At 35.6% G+C, this 27,241-nt stretch overlaps 1 protein-coding gene across 9 annotated transcripts in view; it reads left to right on the top strand.

Annotated features, from left to right (window-relative positions):
* Window positions 1-27,241, top strand: part of LOC150092408 (FK506-binding protein 15-like) — a 398,069-nt gene that overhangs the window by 196,739 nt on the left and 174,089 nt on the right. For all 9 annotated transcript variants that reach the window (XM_090415127.1, XM_090415130.1, XM_090415126.1 and 6 more), the window contains 2 exons: window positions 3,647-3,751; window positions 11,796-11,890. In XM_090415127.1, the coding sequence (XP_090271253.1) occupies window positions 3,647-3,751; window positions 11,796-11,890 (200 nt within the window). The remainder of the gene's footprint in view (window positions 1-3,646; window positions 3,752-11,795; window positions 11,891-27,241) is intronic.

Here is a 27,241-nt window from a genome sequence, read left to right on the forward strand (position 1 = left end):
TGATAGAGGTGAAATGAGAAGAATAACATGATCCAAATGAGTCAGTGGCTGGATTGTGCAGAAGGCCAGGTGTGGATGTGCGGAGTGAATTTGATTTACAGAAGGACATATATATGATTGATAGATTGCATTTGAATGGATTCTGAGTTAGGTATCTGGAAAGTGTTGTTCAGTTAGTGTTTGGAGGTGCAGTGCATTTTTGGAGCGAATGAGGAAAAGAATTGGAGAAATGAGAGTAATCAGAATGAAGTAAAAGGTGTGGATAGAGAGTAATAAGGGGAAGTACAAAATTATAGTGATAAGAAGGGAAAGTTGGCATGGGCATACTTGTAGCTTGGATTTATGGCATTCATTCTGTCATTTTGTCCATGGATTATTGATCTATGTGAAAATTAGTCATCTCAAATTGGTATAAGGATTGGAATAGAAATGGAAAGATGTAGAATCTTCTAGGAGGATAGGATGGACAAAGGAGGAAGTATATATATATATATATATATATTAATGATAGTATGTTAGAAAATATAAACTCATCACTACCTACAAACCCATCAACCAAATTCATAATTTCGTTGATGGTTTTGTAGATAGTGACTACTTGGTCTATACAAAGTACCATATTCATGCAACTTGTCTTACTATGGACAAACAGGAAGATCTGTCAACAAATGCATCTCTGAACAACAAGATCACACCAGGCTCATACCAGGCTCATCAAACCTCCCAAATCTGGCCTAGCACAATATGAGATTGAAAACACCAGCCACAGGATCCAGTGGGAAAATGCCAAAGCATTACGTAGATCCATGTGTGAACATGAACATTTATTTATACAAGGAAAGTGCAGAAGCCCTACTTCATTTACCTAACCTCACTCATAATGATGTCTCATCCTAAAGTGTGGGAAATTTATCCTTATTTGTATTAAATATTTGTATTCTCAATGTTTTTTGAACTCAGAATTATCCAATTTAATTTTATTTTCGGCCCAATAGTTTGTAATCAATGTATGTGTGGCTGTATATATTGAGGGATTCCAATTATACAATACATAATACAAAATATCTGTGTAATAAATACATTTTTTTTTACTGTGGTACACTTGTGATTCTATAATAATGAATATTCCACAGGTTTCATTATGCAAGAAAGTTTAATCAGATTAGTCGAAATTTTAATTAAAGTACAGTGAATTGAATAACAGACAGCATATGGAAGAGAGAAAGTGAATTTTTGGGTTTTCTGTATGATTAGAACCTAGACAGTATGCAATGAAAGCAACATGAGATTTTAGTTTCATGTAGCTTTGAATGCATTATCAACTGCTGCTGATTGGTGAGGATGTTAAATGAGTTATTAACATAGACATTGCTAAGCAGGGGAAATTTTAATTCCAAAAGGGACATATGAAATTATAAGATAGGTAACTATGGAAAGTTCTCTAATCTTTGAACATCAATATTATAGGAACGTAAGTAAGCCTTGAGGAATGAAGTTAGTAGAGCTTGTGCATTTGATTAAAACATATCTGACATAGACTGCTGTATACTGAGATTTAGCCAGATAAGTAAGGTAGAAGTGAAGTAGATAAGCAGTGAAATTAGGCAAACACTGTGGAAAAGCTTATGGGAAAGCTATAAATGACCAAGGTGCAGCTACAAAGGGGACAAGCATGATAGAGAAAGAAAATGTATAATATGAGAACTAATTAAACAAAGGAAATTGAAGGGAGTTTTGCTGTGACAAGTAAGAGGAAAAACAATTAGATGAGTGATGTTGATTGATGGCAATGAAGTAACCACTGCAAAAGATGTAATGGAATCATGCAATAAGTTCATTCTATTTCATATTAATGTATTTTATACTAATAAATGATGTTATGCAAAACACAGAATGGAGAGGATTACTGAAAAGGCTTGAAATTAATGAATCAGAAATGAATAAGGTGTTGAGTAGGCTTGGTTAATAAGGCTACTGCATTGCATAATATATTGTGCATATTTTAGTAACATATGAAGAAGAAGCTGAACCTTGAAAATAGTGTCTCATAAAACAACAGAAGAAAGACAAACTAGATATAGAAAGTTTTTTACCTTGGGTATATACTATATTAAAGATACCAAGCAATTTTATAAGCTAGTCCTTTTTCCTAAGTAAGCAAACAGACAATTAAGTCAAGTTTGTGCCTGAACATAGTTCAAGTCTGAGGCAACTCATGGTAAAGGTGGAGTAAGCTTTGATCACTACATCTTACTCTCATCCTGAGATTTTTTATTTAATAAGGTCAAAGCACCTTGTGGCAACTTGTTTAGGTAAAATTTATAAGCTCTGCATTACTTCAACCTTGGCATTTTTTGGGTCTGGCTCCCACTGACGAGACCTCAATGAAGTTCGAAACTGGTCTGGGTAGTGGCCCTTGCCTTTAATGTATAGCATCATACATCTCCGCAAGGGGGATGTGCTTTGCATTAGGGGAAAATACTAAGAAAAGTGATCAGAACTTACTCCACCTTTACCACGAGTTGCCTCAGACTTGAACTATGTTCAGGCACAAACTTGACTTACTTGTCTGTTTGCTTACTTGGGAAAAGGATTAAAACCTAGCTTATAAAATTGCTTGGTATCTTTAATAAAGACAAACTAGTTCTTCTGCACAAGAATTATACCAAGACAAGTGTTTCCACTTATAAATTTGGTCATATATCTACAATTGTGGTTAAGGTACTAGAGGGTTGGTTAGGACTAGAATATAGGATTGAGTGCATTGTCTGATGACTTTATGATGGTCAACATGGATAAAATTTTGTTTTAACAATTGCTTTCATTTTATAATAATGCAAGAAATGCGCTCAAAGGAGAATCATATATATAGATAATTTTTTGGATTTTGAATGGCAGATTATGTTGTGATAAGTTGAAGGAATTGAGGCTGAAGGATAATTGATTGGTGAAATGAATGGGAGACTGATTATCTGATAGATACTAGCAGGTTATGCATGAGATACTTTGGCCCAGGAAAAGAATGCAACCAATGGCATGAACAGGGTTGTATTCTTTGACCACTACTGTTCAAATTACTTGATAACCATGTAGTTTTAAAGGGATTGTTCAGATTTGATGATGATGTAACATTACTGTTTTTATCAGAGTATTACTGTTTCATTAAAGAAACCAAATGATCAAATGTGCACATTTAATCATGTGGTTTCTGTAGTAATGAAGAAACTGTGGTGAGGGTGCAGCATTGAATCTGAATTGCAGTGATCTTAGTGGATAGCTAGAAAATAAGTGATATGACAGAGACATTTAAGTTTTTGTAAGGTGAACCCCCATCCACAAAATGTTGTAAACGTGTTACACATCAGTATCAATACTGTGGGGGGGCCAGAAGATTTTAATTAATATGGAAAGAATTATTCATATCACAGAGGGGGAATATAGGAAAGACAAACGGCCATCCTCAAAGTGTGATGACAAAGAGATTGGGGTATACATTTTCATATTGAAAGCTGTAAGTGGAATACATTGCCAGGAGGTGTGAATAATGAGCTACAGGCTCCATGAAGTCATTAATAATAGTGATAATATTATATAATATTCTTCAACAGTGAAAGTTAGTAAAACTAATTTCTTTTTTTGATTGCAGTTGGAGGAAGTCAAAACTCATCAGCAGAATGGCTCTTTACTTCAAACTCAAATTCCTTATATGGAGTCATCTATACTAATGAACAACATTCAAAGGATTGTTCAAGTAAGTATTTTATTCCATATTTGTTTTAGTATTCTGCAAATAATTATATATAGAATAATCTACTGTTAATCTAACCACATTCAGAAGGTGACTTGCCATTCAGTATAATGAATATATATAATATACACACACACACACACACACACACACCAAAAAGAAATCAAACTTTTGATAGAAAATAAAACACAGGCCAATTATAATTATTCAAATCATTTATTTCAATCAACATACTCTCCCTCAGCTTTGATACAGCGTTTGGCACAGTCAATTAATTCGTTAAATGAATTTTTTATATCGATTTTTGGGACACTGTTGAGGGTTGTGGTTACTGCCGCTCGAACATTTTCAACGGTGTCGTATCGCTTTCCTTTCATCGGCAAATGAAGTCGGGGGAAAAGAAAGAAGTCACGGGGTGCAAAATTAGGTGAATATGGTCAGTGATCCAACGCACAAACTTAGTTTTTGCTCAAAAACTGTCTCACAATGCTCGAACAATGAGATGGCATTATCGTGCAAAAGTGACCCGCTGCCTGCATCATGATATTCATGCCGTACATGACGAATTCTCGCTATCAATTGCTTCAAAACTTTGAAATAAAACTCACTATTGACCGTTTGGCCAGGTGGAACGAATTCTTTGTGGATAATGTCCTTGGAATCATAGACAAATCAGCATTGTCTTTACTTTTGACTTCTCCAAGCGACTTTTTTTCGAATGCCTCTCTTCTGGTGGTCTCCACTCAGCACTCTGCTGCTATGTTTCAGGTTCATACTCAAAACAGCATTTTTCATCACCAGTAACAATCGTTTCAAGAAAGTTTGTGTCCTTATGAGCAGTTCTAATGAGGTCCTTGCAGTGTTCAATTCGATATATTTTTTGGTCATCGGTCAACTTGTGGGGAACAAATCGCGAATTCAATTTACAAAGGCCCAAACACTCAGTCAAAATGTTGTGTATAGTCGATTTTTGAATCCCCAATTCATCTTTGATCAATCTCACAGACGATTTCGGGTTTTTTTTGATGAAATCACGCACTTTTTGAATGTTAACTTCGCTCGGTCCAGTTTTTGGATAGCCTGGCTTTTCGTCGTCCTCAAGCGTCTCGCGACCACTTTGAAATCGCTTAAACAATCTTAAACTTGAGTATGGAATAAGCGTTCATCACCGTATGCTTTTTGAAGCATTTGATGCATTTCGGTAAAACTTTTACCAAGTTTAACACAAAAGTCAATCGCAGCTTTCTGTTTGAAACTCGTTTTGCGACCATTCATCAAAACACACTGTCACTCTTGGCACTATAACTCAGCTGCTAATGAAACAAATGTCATAAACAGTTGATACAACATTAATGAAGGTTGCCACTTTCAGCAACAAAAAGATACAACAGGTGGCGCCACTTGTTCTATTTTTAAAAAGTTCAGTTTCATTTTTTTTTTTGACAGAGGGGGTATGTGTGTGTGTGTGTGTGTGTGTGTGTGTGTGTGTGTGTGTGTGTGTGTGTGTGTGTGTGTGTGTGTGTGTGTGTGTGTGTGTGTGTGTGTGTGTGTGTGTGTGTGAAAAAGCTTTAATGACTGATACCGAGAGATAAAAAGATGACATGATATATTTGAAAAGATATTACTAGTACACTAATTTCATTGAATTGATCAACATCTTCAGGTATCACAATCAAAGAAGTATATAAAGAATTACAGAGACTTAAAATTGTAATAACAGAACACGTACAAAAAGACAGTAGAATGTTTGAAAACAAAATGCGAGCTTGAGTTCCAAACAAACGTATACTACGTGCTGTCGCGAGTGTGCCAGTACTGAACAGAGGCAACGTGTGCATCAGAGAGATTGAAACTCAGGCTGTTGTTGATATGAGAGGAATCTAGAGAAATTTCCCTAGATTTGACAATCTTTCTCTCGAGTTCATCATAGCACACATGGATGTTAGAAGTTTGAGTCCAGTTCACAATGTGTTGGCAGCCTTCGTCTGAGTTAGCTGAAAAGAGAATGTGGCTAGAGAGAGCGCTAGCTCTAGTCCTATTATAGGAGATATCTCTACGGTGTTGTTTCAAATGTAGAAGGATAGATTGAGCAGTCTGGCCATAGTATGGCTTTCCACAATCACATAAAATCTTGTACACTCCTGGAAACTGAGTTGGAAGATGTTTCTCTTTAGGTTTGCTAAGTATTGAACGAAGTTTTGGAAGCGTAGTGAAGCAAGTTTTGAAGTTAAACTTCTTGAGAATCTTTGCCAGTTTTGGTGAAAGAAAGCTGATGATGTAAGGCAAAGAGATGAAGGCTGAGGGGGATCATCAGAAGTAGTTGAGTGACTGGGGGAAAGAAATTTGTCAATTTTCTTAGGAGAGAAACCATTAGTAATAAAAGTTTTTTTAAGAAAAAGGAGTTCATTTTCAATTTCTGTTTCTTCTGTAAGTAATGATTTGGCTCGGTGAGCTAAGGTGGAAATAATACCAAATTTTTGTGGGGGATAGTGATGGGAGGAAGCATGAAGGAAGCATCTATCAGTATGGTAGGCTTTCTAAAAATTGAAATGTTAATACTCTCAGCACATCTGGTAACTTTCAGGTCTAAAAAGGTGAGGCAGTCATCTGATTCCAGTTCGAAGGTAAAAGAGATTTTTTTCATGGCACTTGTTTAGGTGGTCTAAAAATAAATTGAGGTGGTTGACACAGATATATTTCTCAACGATTTTGAAGAAAAAGCTATTATCTCCTTCCATCTTAAACCAAAATTCTGGTATCGCTATATTGATGATATTTTCCTCATCTGGGAAGAGAAGAGGTGTTGACCAAGATGTTTTAGGAATTCAGGGAGTATACCATCCACTCCTGCAACTTTGCCACTCTTGGTAAATTTTAAGGCTATTTGTACCTCTTCCCGAGATATTGGTTGTACGAGTTCAGGAAGCTCGGGTTCCGTCTTCAGGATTTGTCTGATGGAAGTTTGTACAGCAATTTTCCTGGTAGAGCTGGGATGAATCTTGGAGGTTTTCAATAAATGGTTAGCCATTTGATCAGGAGTTATCTCTGTTGTTTTGTGTGTCGTTGGCTCTGCTCCACCTAATTTTCTCAAAAGTGACCAGCTTCTCCAACTAGATGTGACGAAATCGAGTTCATTGATGGTTGAGATCCATCTTTCCTTTCTGTTTTTATCCAGGGTTGATATGAGCTCCTTAGCAATAGCTTGATCTTCAGTTTCCTCATATTTGGCTAGGAGTTCCTCACTTTCTCTACTCCAACATGGGATATATTGTTTTCTATAGCCTCTAGGGATAGATGCTTTTGCTGCAGATTTGAGTAGTTTAACAAATCTAGGATAGCAATTAGGAGTGGGTGGAATTGCTCTAATGGTTTGCTCGATTTGTTTCTGAAATGCAGACCTGTGGAGATTCCATCTAACGATTGGTGTTCCACTGATGACTGGGATTGATGTTCCTATCTCTATTAATGTAGGACGATGTTGACTATTAGGGAATCTGTTAAGGATGGTTCTGGTTGATGGAAGAGGGTGGTCTTCAGAGTCTTTAGTGACTATGTACAGATCTGGGGTGTAGGTTCTGTTACATCTGGCTGAGTAAAGAGTGCCGTCCTACTTGGCATCATAATTCAAATACAAATTATATGTATCCATCCAGTTTGCTAGATTATTACCATCCCGGTTGTTAGAGGAATAGCCCGACATGGTGTGATGGGAATTGAAGTCACCAACATAGATAGCAGGGTGAGGAGGAGGTCAGTCCATCTGATCAGGCCAGAATTGTGATGGAGGTTTGTAGACATTATAGATGGTGATATTTTGAACTTTAATACCTATGGAGTATTCTGTATCAGGAACATTTTGGGTTATAATCTTGAGACCAGGCCGGATATAGGTTGCTAGGCCATGCTTGAGGTGGCAGTTATAAGACACGAGAATGAATCCTGGGATCTTTAGTCTACTGAGGGCGGTGTCGGGTACATGGGTTTCCTGGAGAGCCAAGACATCAATTGCTTTATCTTTGGCTATTTTGCCGATGACTTCGGCTTTGGATTTAGATATCCCTTCTATGTTTAGGGAACATATCTTGAGGTAGTGTTGATTAGGGGACTGTAACATATTTTTCGAAGCTTGTCCTCCACCTAAACAAGCTATGCGATCCTTGTTTTTCCAGGCGACGATTGAGCCGGCATGGAACTTTGTAAGTTTTGTATTGATCATAATTGTAAGTAGTTCAGGAGGCTTGGAAACCTTTGGATGCCTTGTTTGAGACATTAGCTTCATGTTGCCTCTGATTCATCTCCGGGGCTTCTTTTTTCTGAAGCACCAACAATGTACCACAAGGCAACACTACTGGCAAGGGGGGGGAGCATGGGAAGGCTCTCTCATTCCCCCTTTTGCTAGCTTATCATTCATTTTAGGTAACACTAAAAGAAAGGTGCTAGCTTAACATGTTCCATTCTGTGAAAACTCTACAGTTTTAATCTACATTTGCCATTTCCTTATATTGTGCATCTGCCATTCATCATCCTCATGTGTCTAAGGCAGGATAAGGTTACTATTAACGGCAGCTTTCTAGTCCAACTGTCTGTAGCCAAATTATTTAAATTTCTATACATATTCAGTCCACTTAAGATCTTGATGTTTTCTATCCATTTCCTTCCTTGTACTGTTTTATTTTGGATAATGTGAAGAAATCTTGCATAGGCATTCTGTGTTATTTAACACAACAAAATTACATGATAACCACAGTAATAAATTTTAATGAAAGTACAGATATTTCCTATGTTCCAACATTTAAGGATTCTTCCACATGGTCAAATTTTGAAGAAGTATCACCTTATTCTCACATATTTTTCTATCAACAAAATTTCTTATCTGTTCCCATCTCCAAAAGACAAATTGTCATCCCCATCTTTAGCTAGTGTTTACCAGATCCCTTGTGAATATAATTTGACATGCTTTGGTCAGACAGGCCATTTTAGGGGGGGGGGGGGAAGATTAATGAACATCACTATTACATTAAATACATGAAACCTCAAAAATCTGGTCTGGCACAGCATAGTATTGACAATAAACACAATATCCTATGGGAAAAAACTTATCTTCTCCATAGAAGCAGTTTTAATTATGAACACCTTTTCAAATAAAATTGTGAAGTCCTTTTATATTTGCCTAATCTGAATTGGAATGATTCTCCCCCCCCCCCTAAAAAAAAAAGCTTGGGAGATTCTCGTAAACATCAGTTTTAATGTTATTTTTTATTAATATTAATTTCTAGCATGCGGTAATCGTTTCTAATTGGTTAACCAATTGTGTATACCTTGTATTCCTGTTATTTGATTTGCTTCTTGTTTCTACACACTGATGATATACTGTTATTTTCAATACAAAATATCTGTGTTATAGTAATATCTGTATCTTAAACAATAGAATATGCAAAGCTGATGTGTTGGGTAGCCAGCTGAATAAATTTATATGGAATAAGAGAGACAGAAATTAGCCAAACATGAACTAACAGTGTACTAGACAGTATTCAAACCAGTTTTAAGTTATAGATCTGAGAGTTATGTTAGAAATAAAGCACTTGAGACCTCAGATATGAGATTTATGAGAAGAATTAAGAGAGTTAACAGATGGCATCACTGGCAGAATGATGTTAAAAATGAAAATATTAGAAAGGAACTTGATATTGTTAAAGATGGTATGGCCACTTAAACAGAATGAGTGAGGGAAGATTAGCAAAACAGGTGTTTGATGCCAAAATGGCAAGAAAAAGACTTAGAGGAAGACTAAAATCTAGATGGATTGATTCAGTCAGAAGTGCTTTGGAAGCATGAAACATTAGATGTGACAATGTTGGAATGCTGACAAATAATAGATTAACTGGAGGGAAATTGTGGATGTAGTGCTGTCATAGTAGCTTCAACTCCCTTCCCCCCCCCCCCCCTTAAGGTACATATCAGGAAATCTGTGATGATTATGAATATCTGTACTTTCATTAAAGTTTATTACTGTGCTTAATTGTGTAATTTTGTTGTTTTATAGTTATGCCATGGATATGTCCATTCTAAAAATCCCATATAATCATGTTTTTTTTATGAAATTTACAGTGTAAATTTCATAAATATGGTTTGTTTTGTTATCTGCTAAAACTTTTTTATTTATTTATTTTGCATTTCTTAATGCAAATTCATACCTAATGTTACCAGAACCACTATGTGGATAGGTGGTGTCAGTCCAAATTGGCCATTATTCAGAATAACATGATCGAGGCAAAATTCCCAGATATTTAAGAATTTTCATAACAAACAGTTCCTTACCTCCATACTACGAAAGAACTGCAAAAATTTGTTTTCAGCAGTTTTAGTAAAGATATACTTTGAAATGTTCCAGAAATTTGTCCTGATCATATTATTCTGGATAATGTCCATGGCAGCCATGATGTCGCTTGAATTTCCCTTTGAAATCATGGTAATGGGTATGTGCATTAATTGTAAAGTTTAGATTAGCTGTTGACAGTAAACAGGAATGCTAGTCAGGAAGAAGAGAGAGAGACAAGATGAAAAAGGACAAAAACTTCAATGTTGAATTCTGTTATCTTGGAAAATTTTTTGCATAGAATTTTTTGTTCTCATCAAGGAAGAACTGTAAAATTAATATCGAAGGAAAATGCAATGTATGAAGTTTAAACAAAATTTAAACTTGTTTAATCATGAGTTTAAACAAAGTACATTCTGTTTGTCATATTGTGCCATGAGGGAAAAAAAACAGCAACTGATGTTCAAAGTTTTTCTACTTGGTTATACTATAAATTAAAGATGCCAAGAAATTATATTCTTGGTTTAATCCTTTATCCAAGTGTAAGCAAACAAAGTTGTTACTTCAATATGACTTTGATCTTGGTATCACTTCTGGGTCTAACTTCCACCGATCAGACCTCAATAAAGGTCAAAACCAGTCTGGGCAGTGGCCCTTCCCATAATGCATAGCATTATACATGTCCATAAGGATATGTGCTTTGCATTATGGGATACTAAGGCAAGTGATATGAAGTCAGCCTCTAGATACAAGTTGTCCAGTCGTGAAGTTACTTCACGTGCAAACTTTGTTTGCTTACACTAAACCAAGAATATAATTTCTTGGCATCTTTAATTTATAGCAACTGATATACTCAAAAATTTAAATTTTTGAGTGCAAAATAGGAATCTTCTAAATTTTTCAAAACAGTTCGTTCAGCAATATCTCAAATTGCTGGCCTATTCTTATTTATTGAGTAAATATAATGAATCCTTACTAATGGAGTGAAATGCAGCTATGCGAGGTTGGATATTGAATCAGTATGTGTGGTTAATTTTTCTATGTTCTTACAGATATGATGCGAGTCTTTCATTTATCTATTTCAGTCTTTAACTGACCACTTTGTAAGATGTTTCTTAATTCGCCGACCTGGATGGCTGAGTGGTTAGCATACCTGCTCTCCAACCAACAGGCTGTGGGTTCAAATCTTCCATGGGAATGGATGTTTGTGATTGTGTTTAGGTGGGAGATGTATTTCATTGTTTGGTGTGAGATCACTGTCCCACTGATTGAAGGCCTGAAGTGGCTTTTAAAAATTCCATGTTTGGTTTCTAGAGCAGGATTTTCAGAGTTTGTAAAAATAGATTAACATACGCACGCAATGTGTGTGTGTGTGTGTGTGTGTGTGTGTAGATGTAATGAATTTTTTAACTTGGGGATATTGTATATTAGGGTTACCAAGTAATTTTATAAGCTTGGTTATTTAACTCCTAATCCCAAGTATGCAAACAATTAAGTTTGCACCTGAAAACAGTTATATATATATATATATATATATATATATATATAAAAAACTAGAAAAAGAAAAAAAATTCCTAGCTCATCCACAATGAAAATGTAACAGGTTCACAAAATAATCTTTGTGGGTGGGGAAACATAAAAGAAATTCACCTTGTTTCATTCATATAACTATGAATCAGTATTTTCATTATTTATTCTCAGCTGTATGCTAATATGCAATTGTTTTTGCAGGAAAATTCTCGTCTTAAGCTGGAAATAGAAGATAAAAATGTTAAAATTCAAAATCTGAATGAGAAGATCTGTGATCTCTTGCAGCGAAACCAAAGGTTATTCTATTTTGAGCATTACTTGTACATAATATTTATTGTTTATTTATTTTTAGCACACACAAAGGAAATATGTTTTATGCATATCAGTTACTACCTGAAAGATATACACTACTTGTTTTAGAAAACTTGAATTAGTGGTAGGTTCTTACTTCCTGTTAGAAATTTTTTGATGCAAAAGTATTTCTTCAGTGTCTAAGCAGTCAGTAGTTTACCCTTTTGATAAAATGAACCAAGTTTAATACACTGTGAGGTAAGGAAGTATGAGGGTTGTAAATAAAGCAGTGGCAACATTCAGGGGATATAGTTGGTAACTTAAATGTTACTCTTGACAGATATAGGTGCTAGTTGTATGTACTATACATGTGCACAAGGTGACATAGCCCATTCTAACAAATGTCCTTATATGGAGAAGTGGTTAAGATCAACATCTCATTGTGCAATTCTCTAAGGTATATTTGCAAGATTAGAACAATGATCCTGGATCAAGGTCCTGTGAGTGACTGGTATCATGGCCTTAGGGAAGCCTGTAGCAATAGCTCTACCATATTGGACTGTTGCAAGATAGATCAGTGCATTTTGTGCAGGTGATAATTTCATATGAACATGTTGTGCTTGTTCAGAGACTCCTCACGGTTGATTGATAATGGACTGTATGCCAGTTGGCCCAGGAAATTGGGATAAACCACCAAAGTGTTTGGAGCATCCTAAAAGAGAGGCTTGTTGTGCATAAAATTTCAGCTATTGGTTTTTCCACGTCACTTGACTGAGATCTGAGATGCAAAAATGACACAGTTACATGGTTGCTGACCTCCATCTGGAATGATACAGAAATGAAGGGATGTGTTCCTGAATCATGTCATAGCCATTGATGAAACTTGGTCAAGGGCTTATGAGCCTGAATTGAAGAAATATTCCAATAAATGACACCATTCAGGATTACTCCATCTTAAAAAACTTCACCAGGAACCAAGCAAAGTTAACGTTATACTGATAATTGCTTACAATGTTCAAGGTGTCATTCTTTATCATGCTGTACCCCAAGGACAAACTGTTAATGCACAGTACTATCAGTGATTTCTGGAGCACCATTTGTGTCCAGCTTTAAGGAGAAGTGACCATGTTTTTTCATGGGTTCTCCACCATGTTTGTTGCATGACGGTACGTGATGTCAGGTAATGCAGTTGGTGGTAGAGATGTTGCACAGGTGGCAGTGGGAAATATTGGAAAATCCTCTGTATTCACTGTATATAAGTCTTTGTGACTTCAACTTGTTCCTCAAAATGAAAGACACCCCCCCCTCCTCAGAGATCTGCAGTTTTGCAATTTGCAAAAGAACTTTCCAAATTTTCCAGTAGTAAGTCACACTATCGCTGATATCAACAGGCAACACTCTGCTGATGATATCCAGTGGCTCCCACAAATTTGGAAGCAAGTGCAGAACATGACAGGAGATTACATTTAAGGGATGTAATTGTATGGACTTGATAAGCTGTTTTACATTTTGTGCACATGTTGCCAGTACTTTATTTATAACCTTCATATTTTCAATTAAACCTACAAACTTCACTTCATCTGACCGTGAATTGGCAAGTTTCAGGCACAAATAGAAGAAATTTCTTCTGCAAACTCAGATTTTACATTATGCAGAAAGATAAATTCAGGCAAAAAATGATATCTCTCACACACACACACACACACACACACACACACACACACACACACACACACACACACACACACACACACAGTTGACAGACATGACTCCTGTTTAGTCATAATATTCAACAACTTACATGGTAAAAAGTCTGGTGGTAAGGCTTATACGCTGGATATTCATCACTGTAATTTTTAGGAAATTACTTTATCATCAATTTCCTGATATGTATCCCCAATGGGTGTTCAGGTTACTATGACAGAACTACATTATCGTTAATCTCTTATCAACAGTCTTTCTTCAAATCAGTCTATTACTTGTGAGCACCCCATGATATTCTCATATCTAACGTTTTGTTCTTCTAGACCACTTCTGACTGATAATCCACTTAGACATTGGTCTTCCTCTTTTCTTGGCATCAAACTGACTGTCTTGCTAACCTTTCATCACCCAATCTATTTAAGTGACTGTACTACCCTATATTAGCTCAGCTGACACATTCTTGAATGCTAATAATGTCAAGATCCTTTCCAATATCTTCATTTTCAATATGATTCTGTCATTGATGCCATCGGTTCACTCTCCTATTTCTTCTCAGAACCTTCATATTTGTGGTCTCTATTCTTTGATCAAGTGCTTTATTTCTAACCCAACTCTCAGATCCCTAACTTAAAACTGACTTAAACACTGTCTTGTATAAAACTATGTTTGGTGTTTTGGCTAATTTCTCTCTTATTGCATAGAAATTTATTCAGCTGGCTACCTACCATGCCAGCCTTTCTTATTCTGTTTTCTATTTCCAAATTTAATTACCCATCTTCAATAAAAACTGTGGCTAAATAGCTGAAATATTTTATTTGTTCCATAGGATTTTCATTCAGAATGTAGCTGAAGTTTTCTATGCTCCTGTTTTCACAGTTTTGGTCTTTTTATTGCTGATTTTAATTCCAAATTTCTAACAGCTGTTATTCAATTTAGTCAGAGAAATCCTGGAGACTTGCATGAGATGTGTTTAGGAGTACAACATCATCTGTATAAAGCAAAGAACTAAGTTTGACATCTCTGATTCTAATATCAGGCTTGATGCCACTATTTTTCATAATGTGATCCATATAGATGATGAATAAGAGTGGAGATTATGTGCATCTTTGTCTTTTCTCTGTCTTCCTGTACTTCCTTCAATTCTAACTGCTGACTGACAACTTAAATATAGATTATATATTGCTGTGTATTTTATGTAGTTAATGTTCTATTCACCCCATATAATTGTAGTGTTTTGAAAAGCTTTTCTCTGGGCACCTTGTCGTATGCCTTTTCCAGATCTACACAACTTAAGTACAGATCCTTGTCATATTCCTACGATTTCTCAACTATTTGTCTTAAAATGAAAATCTGATCTTGACAAACTTTATTTGGCCTGAACCTATGTTCTTCTCTAAATTTCTCTTCCACAATCTTTCTCAACCTCTTTTCAAGTATGCTTGCATAAATCTTATCTGGAACACTTAAGAGACAAATTGTTCTGTAATTCTCACATTCAGTTTTATTCCCTTTTTTTATAGATGGGTTCTATGAGCGCTCTACTCCAATCATTGGGAATTTTCGACCTTCTGACCAGGACCTCTAAATTATGCAGTGTAGCCACTGCAATACTTTTATACCTCCATACTTAAGCATTTCTGGTCGAATATCATCTACTCCAGCTGCCTTTCCACATTTCAAGTTTTTGACAGCTTTTTCTACCTCAAGTATTGATGTATACTCCTCTTTCCATTCCTCTTGAAATTTTTCTAGTACGGTTCTGTCCCTGCTTGGTTCGTTTAACAGTCTTTCAAAGTAATTACTCCAGATATCTGGGATATCCTTTCCTTCAGTTTTCATGTCACCTTTATCATCTTTGATTCATTTTACAGTACTCTTCCCTCGTTAAATCTGCTTCTGGATTAAAAAACAACCTATTCCTCAAAAAATTGGGTTGCATGAAACTGCTCCAAATTTGTTAATATATTAGTTACTGTTGTAGGAAATTACAACCGTTACTAATATATTGATTAAAATAAATTTAATCATATAACAAATTCAAATTCAACTAAAACAAATTCAATGAAATCAAAATGCCATCACCAGGGAACACAATATGATATATGCATGCAAGCACTACAGTAAGTAATGAGGCTGAATCATCCCAACCTGAAGGCCTAAATAGTTCTCCTAGTGGGTTAAAATGGGCATCTTTAGCTGTTGGGCTGAAGTGTGGAGGATGTGGGCTTTGCAAATTTGGGGCAATTTCATGCAGCCAAATTTTTTGAGGTTTGGGTAGCTTTTTAAGGTAGAAGCAAATTCAAGTAAAAGTCTCTTGTATTTATATTTGCTGCAATGAAGGAAGTGGCCTTCTTCCAGCATATTTGTATGGCAGGTGTCCAAAGCATGTCAGTAAGTCCTGAGTGAATGTAGTGGTGGAAACAGATGTAGTCCTTATGCTCAGCAGTTCTGATGTGGGCTATCCTGCCTGTTTGCCATAGCACGATAGCTTATAACTACAAGTAACCTGGTGAATACCTCAGAGGTCTAGGGACTGTGGCTGGTCTTTCATGGAACATGTCAAGGATGCTAATTTTTTATATGGGCTGTAAGTGGTTGAAAAACTACTTTTTTAGGGTTTTAGTTGGTTTTTCAGATGTGCCTTAGATATATGGAATGGTGGTATCGTCTTAAAAAAGCTCTGCTCTCAAGCCTCAACAATGGTAAGTAAACACTTTAATAAACTTACCTTCCTTTATCCAACTGGAAGCAATTATTGTGCTTTCTCTTGGTCATAACTATGCACTTGCATCTAAAAAAATTCCTGGAGAAGAAATTATGATTCAGATTGAACATGGAATTCTTAGCCTTCCTGCCCATATTGCTAACAGTATCAGACTTGGATGTTGCCAATTCACGGACACAAGCAAAACCACAAAGTAATCTCTCCTAATAAGAATATGAAGTGAGGAAGAATAATAAAATAGTAATTACTAAATCTGATAAGAGAATTGCTACAGTAGTTCTAAATCACCATGATTACATATTAAAACTTACATCTTTGCTTATAAAATTTGCTCAACCTACCTTCCCTTAGACTATGACCCTACCAATATATAGATCAGAGCACTTCACAGACTCCTTAAAAAGGTCACACCTCTTGGCCTGTTGAAATTAGCAATAAACTAACACCATATAATTCTAGAGCCTCCCCTCCCCCATGTATATGGACTACCGGAAATCCACAAACAGAAATGTGCCATTACTGCCAGTTGTTTATCCATTTAATTCACCCACATGCATTTGCCAAACATTCGGCTAAAATGCTTTCCTAATATACTGGCTTCAGCCTTTTACATAAAAAACTCAGCTCACTTTAAAGCCAGTATAGACAACCTCACACTCCAACACACTAAGATTGTGATCAGACATCATTATGATGTCTCCTCTGTGTTCACTACTGTTCCACGTAAAGACACTTTAGACCTTATTCAAGCTGAATTTCCTCCCAATATTTCAGCCACGTTTAAATTTGCTATGAACTCAGGTTATTTCATTTGTCAAGGAAAATTATACTTAAAATAGAGAGGACAGCTAACGGCTGTTCTCTCTATTTTAGTCGAATTTTCCTTAGCCCCTCCCCCCCACCAGTTACTTTGTGGAAACTTTTGGAGAGAAAGCTTTAAACTCTGTCTCACATAGACCCATTGGTTGGTTATTTTAATGTGTTCTACATTTGGTCACATAGCTTGCATATTCTCAACATATTTATTTTTAACACTTTACAACAACTAAAATCCCAGGATTCGGTTCACTGTAGAAAAAGAAAATAGGTCTCCCATTCCTGGACACATTAATTACATGCCAGTCTGATGGAGCCCTAGTATTCCCTGTTTACAGAAAACTCACACATGTGCTGGTAGATACATTCAAACTTATTAAAACTTTAATAAGGCAAAATTAATTATTTCAGATATTAGTGCCCTCTCCACAGAACTAGACTACATTCACAAAACCTACTTAGCCAATGTCTACAACTCCCACCATATCCAAAAAACATTGCAACTCCAAACCACACTCCCTCCCTTTATCCAGAAGAGAGACCACACCAAAGCTATTAGTATTCCATATATCTGAGGCATATCTGAAAAACAAATTAAAATCCTAGGTGTTTACCGGGTCCTTTGTAATTGTAAAGTATCCTATTATGGTGAAACAGGCAGGGCAGCCAAAGTCCGCGCGGTTAGCCTAGTGACTTTGTGCTTCGCAAACCATATGACTTGGGGAAGGAGTGTTCTAGGTTCGATTCCTGTCGACGATGTGAGGAGCTGAAAGATCTTCCTCAGCCATAGCCAAGTTAGCCGGTCTTGAGCGTGGACAGCAGGGTTTTTTCCACCAGTTTATCTGGCGTTTTTCTTCCCGCAAGTAGGCAAACCGGCCCCGTGAACATACAGGGATACAGCCAGGAATACTTCGAGGCATAGGGGTGACCATTCTATCCTCGTATTTCGGTTACGAAATCCAAGCATGCTTGGAGGGTTGTGGGCTTTAAAGGCCTGTTAAAGCCAGTGAGATAGATAGGCGGGACAGCCAACATCAGAATTGCAGAACATAAGGACTATATATGTTTCCACCGCTACAGCCACTCAGGACTTTCTGACCATGCTTTGGACAACTCACCATAGAATATGCTGGAAAAAGGCCCCCCTCTACTCCATTGCAGCAAATATACAATATATATATGAAACACTTTTCCTTGAATCTGCTACTGCATTGGGAAGCTCTCATCCTTTGTATTTCAGCTCAACAGCCAAGGACATCTATTTTAATCTGCTGGGGGCAGTATTTAGGACTTTGAGCTTACTCTCATTTGGCATGCTTCAGCCTCATTACTTAGTGTATTGCTTGCATGCACATATATATTATATTGTGTTTCCTGATAATGGGAATTTGACTTTGCCAAAATATTAGAAATGTTTAATTAAATTTATTTTAGTTAATATATTAATCTGCATTGTAATTTCCTTAATTTCGCTTTTTTTAAGGACACTACATTTTGCAAATTATATGACAGAGACATTTCTGTTGTCTGTATGTACAGTTTGCAGGCAGAAATTTTTTTAAATAAATCTTTTTTTCTCTCAAAATGTTGAAGTATTTCTGTTTGCATTATTCAGTTAATTTTCATTCTCATACAGAATTTAATAAACCTTAGAATTTCTGAGAAATTGATCAGAACAGTGTGAGCATCTGCAAAAATCAGTGATATGGGGGGGGGGGAGTTCTGATAAACACCTAGAACAGAAATGATATTAAAGTAACTGATATAACCCCAAGAAAAAACATATGAAGATACAAGAATATAGGTAACATAAGTTACCTTCATAACTCTGCTACTACTATATTCTTTCTTGTAGTTATATCATAAAATTGGAGTCATCTGAGCACAACAAAGTTTTGTGAATGATGAAGAGGAATGGAGTGTACTGTCATCAGCAGAACAATATTCTACACTCCTGATATAACCTTTCTGTCTGTGTATCCTTTCTACAATTTCTTCACTCTCCCTGAAATCTGAGTAACCAGATTTGAACACTGCAGTCCATGTGCAGTCTGATTACAACTATATGTAACAGAACCACTACATCCATGTCTGATGGTCAGCATCTTTTTTTTTATCATTATAGCAAGCTTCCAGAGTTGTGTCTTTGCAATTTGCCTGTGGATTTTATTCATTGTCCAATATTAACATTAAAAATATTGTCTTTTCTGCTTTCTGAAGCAGAACCACCAATACTGGAATATAAAGTTTTCATCTCTAAATGATATTTAGAGATGAAACAAGTTCATAACTTCACATCACTTTTTTACTCTCCTTTCCAGCTTATTTGACTCTTGTTGGGCAGCCCAGGAACAATCTTTTAGAATCCCTTTCCTCTTTCTAGATAGTCTCCCTCCTCCAATACATCGATTTGATATTTTTCAAAGATATTTTATCTTTCATCTACCATTCCACTTACTGATTATCCATACTCATTCATTGCTACTTTAAAATATCAATGTTTAAATATATGACCATTCTTCCATATTCTTATAAAATGTATCTAGATTACTAAAATAATACTGCCATTTTACAAATCTCTGCTGGCTTCATAAAGAATCTATGAAACCAGAACAGATCATCTGTTCAGTTCTAGCCCTCACTAACTTTTTTCAAAATCTTAACTACTACCAGAAATGCAAACTAGTCTTATTTAACATTTTCATGCTAGTATCCTTGTATGCAGTGACTATCTTATTTTTATATCTTAGGGACTTCTGTTTTTTCTTTTTTTATTTCACTCCTACCCACAAAAAGTTTGTAAGCCTGTAGTACATTGGTATTGCAGATGGGCTAAGGTTTTTTTTTTTTTTTTTTTTTTTTTTTTTTTGTAATTTTATATATTTTGTATTTTTATTATTTGTACATGGTCTTGGAAACCTTGCTCCAGAGACCAAACATGGAACAATTTTTTTCCAAGTCACTTCAACCCTCCTCTCCAAATAAGTAGGGTGGTGGTTTCACACCAGGCAATGAAATGCATTTCCCACCTAAGGACAATCACAAACATTCATGCCCACAGCATGATTCGAATTCAGCCTGTTAGTTGGAGAACAGATAGTGCTAATGTTGTATTGTTGTCATGGTGCTTTTACTTTTCTTTTTCACATTTATGTTTTTATTGTGTGTTCTCCTGGTTATATCACTTATATCATTTATCTTTTTCACTGTTATATCTATTAACACAATTTGGCCGATTCTTAGAATGACTGGCAATATTTATTTGTTCAAGCTGCGCCAGCCAGATCCCTAGGTTAGAAATTCCTTTTAACCAAGAAGTAACCCTCAGAAAATATATAAAGTAAATCAATCTATTAATTACTCCTTATATCACTTTTGTCTATCTCTCTTAAAACACTTCAGATTGCAGTCGTGGTCGCTGTCATATATTTCTGTCCTGCTCAAATTCAAATATTAGCAAACGGTGCATTGTATTCAAATCAAGGCACAAAACAGGTTAAGATAATCAAGACACATTTATTAGATTTAAAAGATTACACATTTACAATAAAAAATATTCAATAGGAATAGAGTTATTCCAAGTTATATGGTTAGACATATCAACTGTAATTCACATATCACATCTAAGAATAGGCTCATTTCACTACACAAAATTCTAGCTAGCATCCCTTAAATATCTTGACTATCTTACACATATTCTTAAAACATTTACATCGATAATTCTATAGATCATTGCTTATGGCAAATTAACTACTACTCATTCAGACAAATATTAAAGAAACAGATATTTGGTTCTAAACACTGGTATCTAAAATCTCACTATAGTCTTCATGCAAGTTTAGAGTTATATAACCTAACATCTCGTTTCTTTCATGACACATTATTCCGTTCTTTGATAACAGAGGAATTATAAAGGGTTTTACATTACCACGTTCCTGTAACTTATTCCATCTATCCTTTCTTTATAATTTCCCTCCAAATGTTCGATCTCGTCCTTGGTTGATTATAACTCACGGCTAGGTTTGGCCTTCTTTGTTCTGTCCTTTCATCGCATTCTCGACTGGAAACAGCATGGATTGAATCGATGCACGTGGACATATGTGGCGGCCAGTTTCTTCAGGCTTACTCGGAAAGGTACCTAAATTTTTTTGTCTATTCCTTCCACCCAAAATCGCAAAACGACAGCAGAGAATAGCTGCCCACTATCGACTAGACCTCGAACTGGAACTCTTCCCGACTCCACCGGAACTTCTCCAGCAACTCCAGATGAAAAATCCTCAAAAAAAAGCCCTGAAAGGGGGGAGACAAACCCATTTTATACCCCATATCTCTAGCACCCCTCTTTCACCCAAAACTTACTTTCTTTTTGCGCCCGGCTCCTACTTCATTCCTATCTTCCTGGAATCTTCTGTACGATTTCCCGGAAAAAACATTGTGCGCGTGCTGTTCGCATGTAAGCAAATTGCCGTCGGCTACACAATTTATCCGAGGTTGTCGTTAATGGACTTTGATCCTTCGTTATTATGCTCTAACATATATCTTTATAGAGAAACTTCTTACATTATAATCTTTTTACAAAAAAATGACATCTTTCACCTTTAATATTACAAAGTTTGTATTAGTACAGTTCTTTAAACAAAATTGATATCTTCACTTATTTACAAGCATTTCCCCTTTTAGTTTTTTCTTTTTCTTGTTAAATTCTGAATGAGATATTTCTTAGTAAAAATATTTTCATTCAAAATTCAACACTAACCACTCAGCCAACCAGGCCAGCTAGTTACAAGACTCTAAACAATCAAGTCAAGAACCCTGTCACTTCCTTTGTACATTCCATTACAACATTTGAATATGTATTGAGTTCTCACCCAGAAGTACATATTTCAGATACAGTTTTGCTCATTCACTTCTATTTTCCCTGAATTTGATCCTATCAGAGATAATTAATTTCATCAGAATGGAAATTCTTTAATAAGTTGATCATTAAACAGCTTTGCCAACTTCTATGCACTGGTCACTCTAGACCAGTGCATAGAAGTTGATAGAATAAGACAAAACTAGCCAATTATTATTACATGACACCTCCAAGGAGTCCAAAGACTTATCGAGGGAGGGCACCTACTCCACAAACTCTCCATCTCCACCATTCAATTCACCAACTACAGCAAACCACATCATCTACACCAGTGTCATGTACTACCCACCACCACCACCACTAGTATTTTAACAGACAATCACAACAAACATATATGCCCATGACAGGATGCGAACCTGCAGCCTTTTGGCTGGAGAGTGGATATGCTTACTACTCAGCCAAATACCTGTCTGACTTCCTGATTCTTTTTCTTTCAGAAGTCATGAGTCATCAGTGCCCGTTCAGTTTTAATTCCATCTCTAGTGAAGTTTTTATTTTGTTGTGACATGCAACAAAAATAAATAATCCCCATGTCTTTTAAATGGAAAAGTGATAGTGATTTGAGTAGTAACAGAATGAAAAGATTAGTAACAAAAGCATCATAACCAATATAACCGTTGTCAAACAACATCAAGGTCAAATGTTCTTTTCTTAGCAAGGTAGTTTTAACCTGTCAAAATTCATGGTTGGCACCATAATAAAGTAAAAGCAACAATATTAATGGCAAAGAGAAGGACTAATCGATAAAATGGAAAAATTGCTTTATTTGGATGGAGGATCAAATCAAAATCCTTTAAACTGCTAATGATCCAAGCAATGGGTTGGTTCATTAGCAGTCTTTTGAGAATCTCAAAAGATTTAAGCCTATAGATCACTGCTAGCCATGACTGGTTTAATCAGTTTTAAAACATGCAAATTTCCAGAATGTGAAAATTTACAGAGAAGCTGCCAGTACTGACTTTAGGATGCCACTGAGATCTATAAGAAAGAGTTGGAGGAAAAGCTAATAGTGAATTTATCTCAGTTAAATGTAGCACCATTGTGCTAGTAGTTGTGCACTGCTAATGCACGAAGATGGAAGCAATGAGTGATGCGAGCTGTTAAAAAAAGTATTAGTAGAGGAAAAATATTATTGTGTTTATTTTGTAACAATCCTGGTATTTAAGTTTGCGTTATTTGAATTGGTGATTTTTTTTTTTTTTGTATAATTGTATGGTATTTGTTTGGTATTTAATTAGGATTTCATGATCTCGGTATTATCTTCACATGTAGCAATTATATTCAACATGGCAGCTGCCAATTTCAGTACCAGCCCTAGCCCTTCCCCATTTAAAGACTACGTTATTCATAACATAGTTGAAGATTTTATAGCTTGCAACATATGAGGAATATACACATCCCGTCCTTTAAGAATGAAGCAAGTGCAAGACAAGAATGTGTGTATGCGTGTGTGTATGTGCATGTGCATGAAAAGCATGCAATGGGAAGCGCTGGAAGAGATGAGTGTCTCGATCTCTAGATTTAGCGGTGGCAGAGATAATGCTTCAGATGGAATTATGGTATTGGTGACACTGTACGAATTAATTAATATTTGAGGAATTGGTTGTGAAAATTTTAATATTACTGAAGGTTTGGATGCAATATGTTTATTAAAAGGCATAGATATTTTCACAGGAGGATATTTTTAATAATTAGGAAAAATGTTTTGTTTGAAATCTTGACAGAAAAAATTAATACCTGAATTAATTTTATAATTAAGTGGTCACCTGCAACCACTCGCAGGTCAAAAAATATGATGGAAATAGGTATTTGGTTGATTGGTAGATTAATTATAAAATTGAAGATATAGAATAAGAGAACTCAGTTGCTTAACTGTCTTATACATCAACAGGTATTACTGTCAGAGGTACTGAATATCAATGAAATTATGCATGTTGTGGTATCAGCTTAATTATTCAAGATTACTGAGCACTTTGAATCATGGTCTAAGATTTTCTAAATTCTGTTGATTTCAAAAATGCAAAGATGTTCTTTATCATCTGAAGTAAATGGCAAAAGTACTTAATGATATCACATTGCAAAAGCTGCTTAAGGAAATCGAAATTTTTATGATAGAGAAAAAAAAAAAAAGGGGCAGTCCCAGATTTAATGATATGGATTGGATTTGGAAAATGCCTTTTCTTGGCTGATATTGTGGAACACCTCCATGAACTTAATATTCACTTATAGGGAAGAATGATAGTCGTATACGAATATTTTGTTTATGAGAGTACAGTATCTCAAAAGAGGATAGTTACTGGTGGTACACCACAGGGATCTGTTTTGAGGCCATCATTGTGTAATTTGTATATTATTGTTATTACAGGGTATCCCAAAATTCACGCAAGAAGTAATTTTGATAGAAAACAGGTTTTTAATTAAAAATTGTAATTTCTTATTGATTCATAAAGTATACAGTATAGGGTTATGCATGGAATAGCATATCGGGTAAATGGCCTCCACGGCTTTGCTGGCGCATATGTACTCTTTTGTTGAAATTTTCCATGACCGTTTTGCATAAATGTGGCTGAATTTCGTTGATACAGCACTCAATTTCCTCCTTCAAGGCGTGGGTGGTCGTGGGCTTGTTGGCATAAACCTTAGACTTCACCCCAAAGAAAAAAGTCCAACGGCGTTAAGTCACATGATCTGGGCGGCCAATTCTGATCACCAAAACGGGAAATTACATGACCAGGAAATGACTCGTGCAGTAATTGAATTGTTTCTCGGGCTGTATGGCATGTGGCACCATCTTGTTGAAACCACATGTCGTCCACATCCATATCTTGCAATTTAGGCACATAAAACTGGATTATCATGTCGCAATAGTGAGCACCATTAACTGTTATTGCTTTACCAGCCACATTTTCGAAGAAGAATGGACTGATGATGCCTCCAGCCCAAAATCCGCCCCAAACAGTGACACGTTGTGGATGCATTTGTTTCTCAACGATCACTCATGGATTTTCTGAACCCCAAATGCAACAATTTTGTCGATTAACAAAGCCATCAAGAAGAAAATGAGCATCTTCGCTGAAGATGATTTTGTTCGAAAAATAAGCATCCACTTGTTGTTGTTCCATAATCCATTCAAGCGTTGTTCTTTCATGTAGCGCTCCGTTTTTAATAACCCTGAACTGTCAGCTGTCACGCTGTCTTTTTTTTCTCATTGGCAACACTTTACCGCACAAATGGTGCTAAATTTAAATCTTGCTTGAATTTTGGGACACCCTGTAGAATGGGTTTAATTGGAGTGCAGCTCTTTGCAGGTGATGCAAAATTGTAACGAACACATTATGGTCTTACAAGAGAATTTGAGTAGATTATATTAAGTGGGCACATGAGTGGAATTTCAGTTCAGTTTTGCAAAGTGTAAGGTTCTAAAATATGGTGGTCAAGGATGAGATACCAAGTATATATATACTTGATGTGGTGGTAATTTTGAAGGAGGAGTTGAGGGATCTGGGAGTGTTGGCAGACAGGGACCTGAAGTTTAGAGGTCAGATTGTATGTGTTGTGAAGTATTACATTGGGTTAGAGCAATGACCTTGAACATGCAAAAATAAAGAGGTGTTGGTTCCATTGTATAAGTCCTTGATTAGGTCTTACATAGATCACTCTGTATGGATTTGGTCACCAAGTTTTCATGGGGAATGAGGATATATTAGAAATGTTCCAGAGAAGATTGACTAGGGTGGTATCTGTTCTTTGGAATGTGTCTTTGAAGACAGATTGAGGGAATGCAATTTGCTGAGCCCTGTGAATAGAATTATTTTTACATATTGTAAAAATAATCATAATTTATAATTATGAATCTTTTTACAATTATTTCTCTATGTTAGTATATTATTAGTTTTGATTTTGTAACATGTATATGGATGTGCCCATTATTGATATTATTGTCAAAATGGAATGTAAAGCATTTGAAAATTAATGTACTCACTAGATTTTTGATAGTTTGTAATAATTTTAATCTTCTTTATTGTAATACAAAATGTTAAGTGTTGAGATATTTGTTGTGTTTTGTTTAGACATTCTGTTTTCACTAACAAGACAATGTGTCAGCCATTGTACGTAACTTCTTGCTTGCCATTTACACGGAGTGTACACTCACCGAAGAGTTTGGTGGATGATTGACAGCTGACAGAGTGTTCAGTATCAGGCTAACAAAGAAAATGAGTAGAGAGCTAATGGAAATTTGAGAATGGCAACTGGAGAATTTTGTTCTTAGGAAGTTTTTCAGTTTTACTTTACAGTTGAGAGAATATTAATAGAAGATTCTGAAAAGGAATCGTAGAACTGTGAGTCTTTAAACTGCAGGAGTTGATACTGTCAACAAGTAAATAAAAGAAAATTGCAGTAAATAAAATAAATTGCAGTAAATAAAAGAAAATATTGCAGTCCATGTTCTAATTGAATGTTTGAGGAAACACTGAATGGAAAGTTTCATCTTCTGTCTTAAGGACACCGGATTACTATGAAAATAAAAACAATTGGTGGAATTTGAAAATGTAAAGTGGCTTAACATGAAGAGCTCAACTTAAATATGTTGTTTATGAAGTAGTAGAAGAAACTTCTTTCTCTGGTACAATTAGTAAATTGTGCATCAAATAGAACTGCAAGAGGTAAGAATACTTCTACTTCATGGAGACAAGAGGAATAATATTGTATGCTACATAAGGGAGATAAAAAAGGATCTCATGGAAAAGAAGAAAATTTTAGATTTTCGGAAAGGGCTAGACAAAGAATCTGACTCTGATGAACAATTTTGTTGTGAGTGTTTAGTCTGGTAGATGTGATTAAGTGTATGTCAAACAATCCAATAATAGAATGAGTCAGAGAATGAATGATTTTAATATTTTTGGATAAGAAAATCTCTAAAGTGTAAATTTATTTTAGAAGGCCTTGGATGCAATTATTTTTGTAGTTATGTAATTTTATTTAAAGTATATATATTATTTTAGTTTCATTAAAAAAAAAAAAAAATATATATATATATATATATATATATATATATTTTAATTTGGTTTCAAGTCTGTTTTCCAGATTCTAAAAGAAATAGTGAAAAGTCATTGCACCAATCGGAATTAAACCCTTGTGTGATTAATAAACACTCGGAGTATAAAAACAATCCTTACAGAGCTAAAGTAAATGATA

The sequence above is a fragment of the Typopeltis vanoorti genome, chromosome 26 (assembly GCF_054136105.1).
Source record: "Typopeltis vanoorti isolate ZY-2024b chromosome 26, IOZ_Tvanoo_1.0, whole genome shotgun sequence".
NCBI classification, from domain to species: Eukaryota; Metazoa; Arthropoda; class Arachnida; order Uropygi; family Thelyphonidae; genus Typopeltis; species Typopeltis vanoorti.